This window comes from Caretta caretta, chromosome 1 (genome assembly GCF_965140235.1).
Source record: "Caretta caretta isolate rCarCar2 chromosome 1, rCarCar1.hap1, whole genome shotgun sequence".
Taxonomy (NCBI): Eukaryota; Metazoa; Chordata; order Testudines; family Cheloniidae; genus Caretta; species Caretta caretta.
The window spans coordinates 4,931,128-4,943,243 of NC_134206.1; the positions used below are offsets into that span (position 1 = coordinate 4,931,128).

The 12,116-nt window shown below is 45.8% G+C and overlaps 1 protein-coding gene across 1 annotated transcript; it reads left to right on the forward strand.

Moving 5' to 3' along the window:
• Positions 1–10,823: 10,823 nt before the first annotated feature.
• LOC125631962 (olfactory receptor 52P1-like) lies at positions 10,824–11,906 on the forward strand. The gene has a single exon (XM_048839879.2). It carries the CDS (start codon positions 10,824–10,826, stop codon positions 11,904–11,906), a length of 1,083 nt encoding a protein of 360 aa, XP_048695836.2.
• Positions 11,907–12,116: the final 210 nt, after the last annotated feature.

The window sequence follows — 12,116 nt, forward strand, 5'->3', positions numbered from 1 at the left end:
GCCATAAATGTCTCCCCCTTACTCTCACAGATATTGTGGAGCGCACACCAAGCAGTAATAACTGTGGGAATATTGGTTTCGCTGAGGTCTAAGCGAGTCAGTAAACTGCGCCAGCGCGCCTTTAAACGTCCAAATGCACATTCTACCACCATTCTGCACTTGCTCAGCCTGTACTTGAACAGCTCCTGACTACTGTCCAGGCTGCCTGTGTACGGCTTCATGAGCCATGGCATTAAGGGGTAGGCTGGGTCCCCAAGGATACATACAGGCATTTCAACATCCCCAACAGTTATTTTCTGGTCTGGGAATAAAGTCCCTTCCTGCAGCTTTTGAAACAGACCAGAGTTCCTGAAGATGCGAGTGTCATGTACCTTTCCCAGCCATCCCACGTTGATGTTGGTGAAACGTCCCTTGTGATCCACCAGAGCTTGCAGCACTATTGAAAAGTACCCCTTGCGGTTTATGTACTCGCCAGCTTGGTGCTCCGGTGCCAAGATAGGGATATGGGTTCCGTCTATGGCCCCACCACAGTTAGGGAATCCCATTGCCGCAAAGCCATCCACTATGACCTGCACATTTGCCATTGTCACTACCCTTGATATCAGGAGATCTTTGATTGCGTGGGCTACTTGCATCACAGCAGCCCCCACAGTAGATTTGCCCTCTCCAAATTGATTCCCAACTGACCGGTAGCTGTCTGGCGTTGCAAGCTTCCACAGGGCTATCGCCACTCGCTTCTCAACTGTGAGGGCTGCTCTCATCTTGGTATTCATGCGCCTCAGGGCAGGGGAAAGCAAGTCACAAAGTTCCATGAAAGTGCCCTTACACATGCGAAAGTTTCGCAGCCACTGGGATTCATCCCAGACCTGCAACACTATGCGGTCCCACCAGTCTGTGCTTGTTTCCCGAGCCCAGAATTGGCGTTCCACAGCATGAACCTGCCCCGTTAGCACCATGATGCATGCATTGGCAGGGCCCATGCTTTCAGAGAAATCTGTGTCCATGTCCTGATCACTCACGTGACCGCGCTGACGTCGCCTCCGCGCCCGGTATCGCTTTGCCAGGTTCTGGTGCTGCATATACTGCTGGATAATGCATGTGGTATTTAATGTGCTCCTAATTGCCAAAGTGAGCTGAGCGGCCTCCATGCTTGCCTTGGTATGGCCTCCGCACAGAAAAAAGGCGCGAAACGATTGTCTGCCTTTGCTCTGATGGAGGGATGGGCGACTGAGGACACGACTTACAGGGTTGGCATCAGGGAGCTAAAATCAACAAAGGGGGTGGCTTTACATCAATGAGTATTTCAGGCAGGATTTCACGGAGGGTTCCAATAAGAAATGGTGCACCTAAGTTATTGTTCTTATTGGAACAAGGAGGTTAGCCTGGCTTCTGATTGATACATGGCTAGATTTACCTCGCTGCACCTTCTCTGTGAGTGACTGCAGTGTGACCCAGAGGAATGAGTCCCCTAGATAGGGGAGGGAGGGAAGCAAATGAGTACAAAACAAATCTGGTCTATTTCTTGTTTTGATCCACTCCATCTATCTTTTACATCTTTGGCTGGCAGCAGACTGTGCAGAAGGACTGCATGCCATCCTCATCTCTTGCCTGCCCGGCAGAAGATGGTATAATATGACTGCTAGCCATCCTCATCCCTTGCCTGCCCGGCAGAAGATGGTACAGTACGAGTGCTAGCAATTCATATCACCTGCCTGCTCACCATAAGACCGTTCAATAGGACTGACTGCAGGACTAAAGAGAATGACCTGGTCAAGTCACTCCAAATTTAGTCCCTGCACCCATGTCTGCCCAGGCGCTCCCAGCCGACGTGGCCAGGAGCACCTCGGACACGACGAGGATGGCTACCAGTCGTACTGCACCGTCTGCTGCCACAAGGTAATGGGTTGCTGCTACTGTGTAGCAATGCCGTACCGCATCTGCCAGCACCCAGGAGACATAGGGTGACGGTTACCTGAGCGGGCTCCATGCTTGCCGTGGTATGGCGTCTGCACAGGTAACTCAGGAAAAAAGGCACAAAACGATTGTCTGCCCTTGCTTTCACGGAGGGAGGGAGGGAAGGGGGGGGCTGATGATATGTACCCAGAACCACCCGCGACAATGTTTTAGCCCCATCAGGCAATGGGATCTCAACCCAGAATTCCAATGGGCAGCAGAGACTGCGGGAACTGTGGGATAGCTATCCACAGTGCAACAGTCCAGAAGTCGACTCTAGCCTCGGTACTGGGAAGCACTCCGCCGAGTTAATGCACTTAATGCACTTAGAGCATTTTCTGTGGGGACACACACACTCGAATATATAAAACTGATTTCTAAAAAAATGACTTCTATAAATTCGACCTTAATCCGTAGTGTAGACATACCCTTAGTATTTAACTTTCAGCTCCCAGCTGTGAAATTCATGGGTTCTTGTCCTGCTACAGAGATTGATATTCTGTTACGGTGCTGCAAGAGTCTCAGGGAAACCTGTGGTTTATGTGGTGTTCTGAGACCAGTCATGAAAGACTTGGATTCCAAAACACAGGGGCCCTGATTTTGCTCTCAGGGAGGCCTGCGTCAATCTGGAATAACCCAGTGAAGGCAGAATGTAAGAGAAGAATCTGGCCAGTGTGCGGCCCATTATTGTTGTGAACCCTCTGGTAACACAGATATCCAAACTACTGAGACAGATAAGAGGGCACAATAGGAGACAAGGAGCGGATCTTAAAAATAAATAATTGTCTAAACTATTTCCTGTACATTTGTATTTCCAATTTTAAAAGGTAAATCCCTTGGTTTTTTGACAATACTAAACAGTTAGAGTTGCTTTCCTTGAGAATTCCTGCCCATATGGTTCTTGACTTTAACCCTGGAACCCTTTCTTATCCCTTAGAACTAACTTTAATGCAGAATTAGGCAACTCACCAAAATCCCGCTCATCAGAGAGAGGAAATCTTACTGTGACAGGAAGACAGAGGCCTGAGAAGCAGTATATGAATCTCAGATGTCTGACACTCACCTTGCTGGACATTGACTTTTATGATTCCCCTGTACAGTCCCTGTGGACTCTCACATTGACCAGGACTCCCAGGCAATTCCCTCGGTTCCATGAGCAGAGAGAAGAGCCGAAAATAGACCCTGGAGAACTTCAGCCTTAGAGCCTCCCTCGGGATTGAAAAAAAATATTCTCCAATACCAGGAGCTCAGATTCTCAGGGCAAACTGTGTCTTGCAATTGTCAAAGTTTGACTCAGACTCACAATTTATCAGACCACTCTGTTTTATTAGCAAAGCTGCTCTGCTAATACATTTAGAAGTGAGCCCCCTGAGTGGGGCTTGTGTCTCTTAATTTATACAGTTTTTTTTGGAGAACAAGTTACAGAGAAGTTACAGACAAAAGAAGAAAAAGATTTTAGTCACCACCCTTCGAGATCCCTGAGACCCGTCACGTATCTTCAATTACCTGCCACCCTTAACAATCTCCTTTAACAGCTTCCAGTTAACTTAACTAATTGCCCTTCACACCTTCCATTCTGATGCCTGCTTCTTAGACGTGCTGGCTCTATCTTAATTGCTCCTCCATTCAAAAGCTAACTGTCCCTACGTGTGCTCCCTCAGATACTTTGTAACATGTTTTGGCATGCCCTCTCATATACAATGTATCCAGCATGTCCCCTTATACAACGTTATACTTATACAATGTTATAATTCCACACAATCTATTCAGACTACCAATTGGCAATGTTTTTTTTTTTTTCTCCGTACAATGTATGCTGTTGAGGCCAAATGACGTGATCTTATGATTCTATGATCCTGAATTAATGCAGGTTTAAGGGCTTGGAAAAGGCTTTCTTCTCCTGGGATTCTGACATCAAATTTCCATACTGTGTTTATCTTTCTGAAATCAATGCAAAAACAGGTTGTGTTATCCTGCATCAACACTAGTACCAGGGATCTTCTCCATTCACTATGTTATTTCTTCACCACTCCCAGAGCCAAAATGACCTGGAGTTCATCTCACATGATATCTACCATGTTATGAGGGAACAGCCAAGGAGTTTTCTTAATCTGTTGCCCTGGGGCCATTTCAGTATAGTGGTATTTTTGGTAGGTGTGCCCTGCTAGGGTGAGAACACAGTGGCAAAGCAATTAAACGACTGCTACATCTCGATCTTTTGTTCATGCTACAGTCCCTTCCCTTGATTGACATCACACATGCCTGGGGACCTAATTTGAGCTCCACAGGGTATGGTTGTGATGGGTTGTCGCACGTGGGGTGAACTGCTGCTCCCCTGTAACCACCCAGCTAGCCTTGCCCTTTTTCACAATGCTTTGCTGGTGATTCAGCCTCTTAAGGCCCTTTTATCATAGAATCAAAGAATCATAGATGATAAGGATGGAAGAGACCTCAGGAGGTCCTTTATTACAACCCCTTGTTATCACCAACATCACAGCAGATGGCACAGTGACATTGCATTCATACGTTTATGAATGTATTTTTGCTTTATTTTGCTTGGTGACTTACTTTGTTCTGTCTTTTATGACTTGAAATCACTTAAATTCAACTTTTTGTACTTAATAAAATGACTTTTGTTTAGTAATCAACCCAGAGTAAGAGATTAATGTCAGCTGTGCATCTCTCTCTCTCAATTTTGTAGAGGGCAGACAACATATGAGTTTACCCTGTATAAGCTTTATACAGAGTAAAACGGATTTATTTGGGGTTTGGATCCCACTGGGAGCTGGGTGTCTTGATGCTGGAGGCAGGTAACCTGCTGAGCAGTTTTTAGTTAAAGTCTCCAGCTTTAGGGGCGTGGACCAGACCTGGGTCTGTGTTGCAGCAGGCTAGCGTGTCTGGCTCAACAAGGCAGGGTTCTGGAGTCCCAGGTTGGCAGGGAAAATAGATTCAGAGGTAATATCAGCGTGGTGGCTTAGCTGAGCAGGGTCTGTGCACAGCTGATTGCTTTGAGACATGGGTAGTGATTTTCAGAGTGTTTTAAGTGTCATGGCTGGAAAATAGACAAAATGGTTACTGATTTGTTATTTTCTGTTTGCTTATTTCAGGAAAAGGAAGTAGAAACAGAAAAACAGGAAAATTAGTGAAAGCAGTGAAGCAGTTGTGCAGTTGGAGCATTTTAGGCTGCAAGTTGCAGAAAAGGAGAGGGAGCACCAGAGATTATTGCAACTGAAACAACTGGGGATAAAAGGAAAAGGAAAAGAAAAAGTCAGCCATAGAGGTGGCTGCAGACAGAAGGGCTATGGAAGCCCAGAGGTTAACACAGCAAGCTGCACAGGAGGAGAAGGAAAGAGCAGCAAGCCCTGGAGTTAAAAGAGAAAAAAATTGAGGCCCAGAAAAAGGCTCAAATTGAAGCACAAAAAGCTGCTGACCAGCAAGCCCTAGAGTTAAAAGAGAAAGAAATTGAGGCCCAGATTGTGACCCAGAACTATGAACTGGCTGAAATGGAGTGGAAGAAACAAAACCCTTCAGGATCCTCACTTCCCCAAAAATCCACAAGTGGGAATGGTTATGCCCACCATATTATGAATCCAGTGATATTGGCGAATATTTCATCACCTTTGAGGGACTGCACATTCTCCATGTGAATCCTGAGGATCCAAAAATGACTACTTTGGTTGCAAAATTGACGGGGAGAACTCTGGACATATCCAATAAGATGCTTATTGCTGCTGCTTCAAACTATGGTAAATTTAAGGAACTGATTTTGAAACAGTTCCAGTTTACACCTCAAAACTACATTCCATTGGGAGGGAATGGGCAAGGATGTTTCTACCTATGTCCGGTCTTGTGAGGTGTGCCAAAGAGTGGGAAAACCCCAAGACCAGGTCAAAGCCCCTCTCCAGCCATTCCCCATCATTGAAGTTCCATTTCAGCAAGTAGCTGTGGATATTCTGGGTCCTTTTCCAAAAAAGACAACCAGAGGAAAGCAGTACATACTGACTTTCATGGATTTTGCCACCCGATGGCCGGAAGCAGTAGCTCTAAGCAACACCAGGGCTAAAAGTGTGTGCCAGGCACTAGCAGATATTTTTGCCAGGGTAGGCTGGCCCTCCGACATCCTCACAGATGCAGGGACTAATTTCCTGGCAGGAACTATGGAAAACCTTTGGGAAGCTCATGGGGTAAATCACTTGGTTGCCACTCCTTACCACCATCAAACAAATGGCATGGTGGAGAAGTTTAATGGAACTCTGGGGGCCATGATACGTAAATTTGTAAATGAGCACTCCAATGATTGGGACCTAGTGTTGCAGCAGTTGCTCTTTGCCTACAGAGCTCTACCACACCCCAGTTCAGGGTTTTCCCCACTTGAACTTGTATATGGCCACGAGGTTAAGGGGCCATTGCAGTTGGTGAAGCAGCAATGAGAGGGATTTACACCTTCTCCAGGAACTAACATTCTGGACTTTGTAAGCAACCTACAAAACACCCTCCGAACCTCTTTAGCCCTTGCTAAAGAAAACTTACAGGATGCTCAAAAAGAGCAAAAAGCCTGGTATGATAAACATGCCAGAGAGCGTTCCTTCAAAGTAGGGGAAGAGGTCATGGTCTTAAAGGCGCTCCAGGCCCATAAAATGGAAGCATCGTGGGAAGGGCCATTCACGGTCCAGGAGCGCCTGGGAGATGTTAATTATCTCATATCATTCCCCACCTCCAACCCAAAGCCTAAGGTGTACCATATTAATTCTCTAAAGCCCTTTTATTCCAGAGAATTAAAGGTTTGTCAGTTTACAGCCCAGGGAGGAGACGACGCTGAGTGGCCCGAAGTTGTCTACTATGAAGGGAAAAGTGCTGGTGGTGTGGAAGAGGTGAACCTCTCCATGACCCTTGGGCGTATGCAGCAACAGCAGATCCAGGAGCTGTGCACTAGCTACGCGCCAACGTTCTCAGCCACCCCAGGACTGACTGAAGGGGCATACCACTCCATTGACACAGGTAATGCTCACCCAATTAGGGTCCAACCTTACTGGGTGTCTCCTCAAGCTAAAACGGCTATAGAACAGGAGATCCAGGATATGTTACAGATGGGTGTAATCCACCCCTCTGGAAGTGCATGGGCATCTCCAGTGGTTCTAGTTCCCAAACCAGATGGGGAAATATGTTTTTACATGGACTACCATAAGCTAAATGCTGTAACTCGCCCAGACAACTATCCAATGCCACGCACAGATGAACTATTAGAGAAACTGGGACGGGCCCAGTTCATCTCTACCTTGGACTTAACCAAGGGGTACTGGCAGGTACCGCTAGATGAATCTGCCAAGGAAAGGTCAGCCTTCACCACACATGTCGGGCTGTATGAATTTAATGTCCTCCCTTTCGGGCTGCAAAATGCACCTGCCACCTTCCAAAGACTTACAGATTGTCTCCTAGACGGATTAGGAGACTATGCAGTCGCCTACCTTGACGATGTGGCCATCTTTTCAGATTCCTGGGCAGAACACCTGGAACATCTACAAAAAGTCCTTGAGCGCATAAGGGAGGCAGGACTAACTGTTAAGGCTAAGAAGTGTCAAATAGGCCTAAACAGAGTGACTTACCTTGGACACCAGGTGGGTCAAGGAACTATCAGCCCCCTACAGGCCAAAGTGGATGCTATCCAAAAGTGGCCTGTCCCAAAGTCAAAGAAACAGGTTCAATCCTTCTTAGGCTTGGCCAGTTATAACAGACGATTTGTACCGCAATACAGCCAAATCGCCGCCCCACTGACAGACCTAACCAAAAAGAAACAGCCAAATGCTGTTCAGTGGACCGAAAAGTGTCAGAAGGCCTTTAACCAGCTTAAAGTGACACTCATGTCTGACCCTGTACTAAGGGCCCCAGACTTTGACAAACCATTCCTAGTAACCACAGATGCGTCCGAGCGTGGTGTGGGAGCAGTTTTAATGCAGAAAGGACCTGATCAAGAATTCCACCCTGTAGTGTTTCTCAGCAAAAAACTGTCTGAGAGGGAAAGCAACTGGTTAGTCACTGAAAAAGAATGTTACACCATTGTCTATGCTCTGGAAAAGCTACGCCCATATGTTTGGGGACGGCGTTTCCACCTGCAAACTGACCATGCTACACTGAAGTGGCTTCACACCATCAAAGAAACTAACAAAAAACTTCTTTGGTGGAGTTTAGCTCTCCAAGATTTTGATTTTGACATCCAACACATCTCAGGAGCTTCTAACAAAGTGGCTGATGCACTCTCCCGTGAAAGTTTCCCAGAATCAACTGGTTAATATCGTCCTTGAGATGTAGAAAATATTGTTAGTCTTTATGTACTTGGTAGTATATTTAGAGATGCATGTGTCTTATTAACTCTGTTTTTCCTAGAGCTCCAGGAAGAAATCCCAGCCAGTGTTTCACCCTAGCTGAGATTTGGGGGGCGTGTCATAAATATAAAGGGAAGGGTGAACCCCTTTGAAATCCCTCCTGGCGAGGGGAAAGCTCCTCTCACCTGTAAAGGGTTAAGAAGCTAAAGGTAACCTCGATGGCACCTGACCAAAATGACCAATGAGGAGACAAGATACTTTCAAAAGCTGGGAGGAGGGAGAGAAACAAAGGGTTTCTGTCTGTCTATATGCTGTTTCTGCCGGGGATAGACCAGGAATGGAGTCTTAGAACTTTTAGTAAGTAATCTAGCTAGGTATGTGTTAGATTATGATTTCTTTAAATGGCTGAGAAAAGAATTGTGCTGAATAGAATAACTATTTCTGTCTGTGTATCTTTTTTGTAACTTAAGGTTTTGCCTAGAGGGGTTCTCTATGTTTTGAATCTAATTACTCTGTAAGGTATCTACCATCCTGTTTTTACAGAGGTGATTTCTTTACTTCTATTTACTTCTATTTTTTATTAAAAGTCTTCTTGTAAAAAACTGAATGCTTTTTCATTGTTCTCAGATCCAAGGGTTTGGGTCTGTGGTCACCTATGCAAATTGGTGAGGCTTTTTATCCAACATTTCCCAGGAAAGGGGGGTGCAAGTGTTGGGAGGTTTGTTCATTGTTCTTAAGATCCAAGAGTTTGGGTCTGTAGTCACCTAGGTGAATTGGTGAGGCTTTTTACCAAACCTTGTCCAGGAAGTGGGGTGCAAGGTTTTGGGGAGTATTTTGGGGGGAAAGACGTTTCCAAACAGCTCTTTCCTAAGTAACCAGTATTTGTTTGGTGGTGGTAGAGGCCAATCCAAGGACAAAGGGTGGAATATTTTGTACCTTGGGAAAGTTTTGACCTAAGCTGGTAAAGATAAGCTTAGGAGGTTTTTCATGCAGGTCCCCACATCTGTACCCTAGCGTTCAGAGTGGGGAAGGAACCTTGACATCTCCTCATTGATCATTTTGGTCAGGTGCCAGCGAGGTTATCTTAGCTTCTTAACCCTTTACAGGTGAAGGGGTTTTGCCTCTGACCAGGAAAGATTTTATAGTTCTGTATACAGAAAAGTGGTTACCCTTCCCTTTATATTTATGACAGTGTGCTTACGTTTTCTTTTCTTTTGGTAACCACTCTGACTTTTTGCCTATCCCTTAATATCACTTAAAATCCGTCTTTGTAGTTAATACATTTGTTGTTTATTCTAACCTGAAGCAGTGTGTTTGGTTTGAAGCGTGACAGAGACTCCCCTTGTGATAAAAAGCCTGGTGCATCTCAATTTCTTTGTTAAATTGACAAACTCATTTAAGCTTGCAGTGTCCTGCGGGCATAGCTGGACCCTGCAAGAGGGAGGTTTCTTGGGTTGTGTCTGGGACTGGAGATATTGTCTAGTGTAATTCGGTTGCACAAGCCGAGGAGCAGCTTACATGCCAGAGACTGTGTGTGAACAGGCCAGGAGTGAGGTTCTCACAGCTGAGCAGAGGAAGGCTGGCTCCCAGAGTAAAGGATTGGGGTGACCTAACAGATCACCAGTCTAAATAACACCAGAGGGGAACATCAGAGGGTCGCAGAGCAGCATGTAGGTGGACAGGTGGGCAGTGCTGTTGAAATTATTTTTTTCTTTGTGATTGTTGGTCCAAGGCCAGCTTTGGGACCTTTCTTGCTACAGAGTGTGTTTGGGGATTTTCAGGGTCTCTTTGCCCTGGCAAGCCATACAACTACAATCTGGGTGTCACAAGCTTTACACAGTTTTGTTTCCAGTTGTTGTTGTTGTGTAACTTCAGGCATTTCATTGGTAGATATAACCATTGATATTTTTGTGACAATGTACCCCATTGCAAGATGGGTTATGTAAGATGTCATTGGAAATGTTATGACTTTCTGAATATGATTATCCTTTTTCTATGCATTTATGATTTTTGTCAGAAGCTCTGAATATTGACTACTTCTCTGCATTTCAAATGTAGTTACAACTGGGTAACAACCACTAGGGAACTTGGTTTCAGTCTCGATAGCTGGTTGGGAAGGGCCTATTCAGGGCAATTAGACATTGGCGGAAACAATAGGCCTTAAGAGAAAGTGATCTCTCACCTGGTGAGCCTCCCTGGGAATGCTTCAGACAGACTCAACGTAATGGATGCTATGACTCTACAAGGCCATGTGACCAGGCCACATAACTCTGGACTCCATCTTGGGGAGTCTGTAATTTTCCCACAAACTAGTCTGGAAACCAAGTTTTGAAACAAAGGGTTCCCGCCTTATGCTAAAGCTATAGAAAGTAGGGAGTGACATTGTTGGTGGTTCTTCACTCCTCACTCAAGAAGATTCCGAGAATGTTCATAACTATAACATATTTACCACATTATTTGTTTAAAAAGCATGTAACCCCCTTGCTGTGCTTTTCTCCCTTTACAGGCACCTTGAGAATTTCTGAGTCATATCAACGCATCAGCCGCCTCATGGCAGCTTTAAACTTCACCCACTCTGATGCTTCAACTTTCATCCTAACGGGCATCCCTGGCCTGGAGGCTGCCCACATCTGGATTTCCATCCCTTTCTTTACATTCTACACTGTCAGCCTGTTGGGAAATGTCATGCTTCTGTCTGTCGTAGGTAAGGAACAGACTCTGCAGAAGCTGATGTACCTTCTGCTCTGCATACTGGCACTTACAGATATTGCCACACGTACCTTTGTCATGCCAAAGGCACTGGGCATATTTTGGTTCGATTTGAAAGGCATTACTGTGGCTGGCTGCCTCACCCAGATGTTCTTCCTCCACACGGTTTCTGTTATGCACTCAGCCACCCTCGTGACAATGGCCTTTGATTACTATGTTGCCATACGTAACCCTCTGAGATATGCCACCATCCTCAGCAATACACAAACAGCTAAGCTAGGGCTTGTAGGTTTGATAGGAGCTGTTCTCTTCATTCTGCCCCTGCTCCTGAGTCAGCAGCCATTCTGTGCCAACCACATTATCCCACACATGCAATGCGAGTACCTAGCTGTGGAGAAGGTGGTGTGTGGGGACCTCACAGTCACCAGGATATACGGCTGGGTGCTAATGTTTGTAATCAATGGGTTTGACCTGACGCTCATTGCCCTGTCCTACGGTCTGATCAAAAGGGCCATCCTGAGAATCTCCTCTAACAAAGCCCACCAGAAAGCCCTCAACACTTGCACAACCCACATCTCTAAGAGGCTGACATATTATATTCCTGGACTCTTCTCCAGTCTCACAAACCAATTTGGTCAAGGCATCGCTCCCTATGTTTGCATCGTTTTGGCCGTCCTCAGAATCTCCTCTAAGAAAGCCTACCAGAAAGCTTTCAACACCTGCACAGCCCACATCTGTGTGATGCTGACATATTATACCCCTGGCCTCTTCTCCAGTCTCACACACCAGTTGGGTCAAGGCATTGTTCCCCATGTTTACATCATCTTGTCCGACCTCTATCTCCTCATCCCTCCCATGCTCAACCCTATCATTTATGGGGTCAAAACCAAAGAGCTTCATGACAAAGTAGGCAAATACACCTGATGAAGGTGATTACCTGGGGCCACTGACTTGAAACCTGTGTGACAAGAGGAGGAAAGCATATCTCCTCATTAATCAAGGGTGCACTGTCCTAGTTTGGTTGAGCAAAGCATTGTGGATATTCACAGTCTGAGAATTTCCTCCCAACCAACATCTTATCACTCCATCACTAAGCACTGCTCTTTCCACTGATGAGTTACCTCTCTCTGACCA

Excerpts from the sequence above, each read along its gene's own strand:
- LOC125631962 (XM_048839879.2), top strand. The coding sequence starts at position 10,824 with ATGGCAGCTTTAAACTTCACCCACTCTGATGCTTCAACTTTCATCCTA.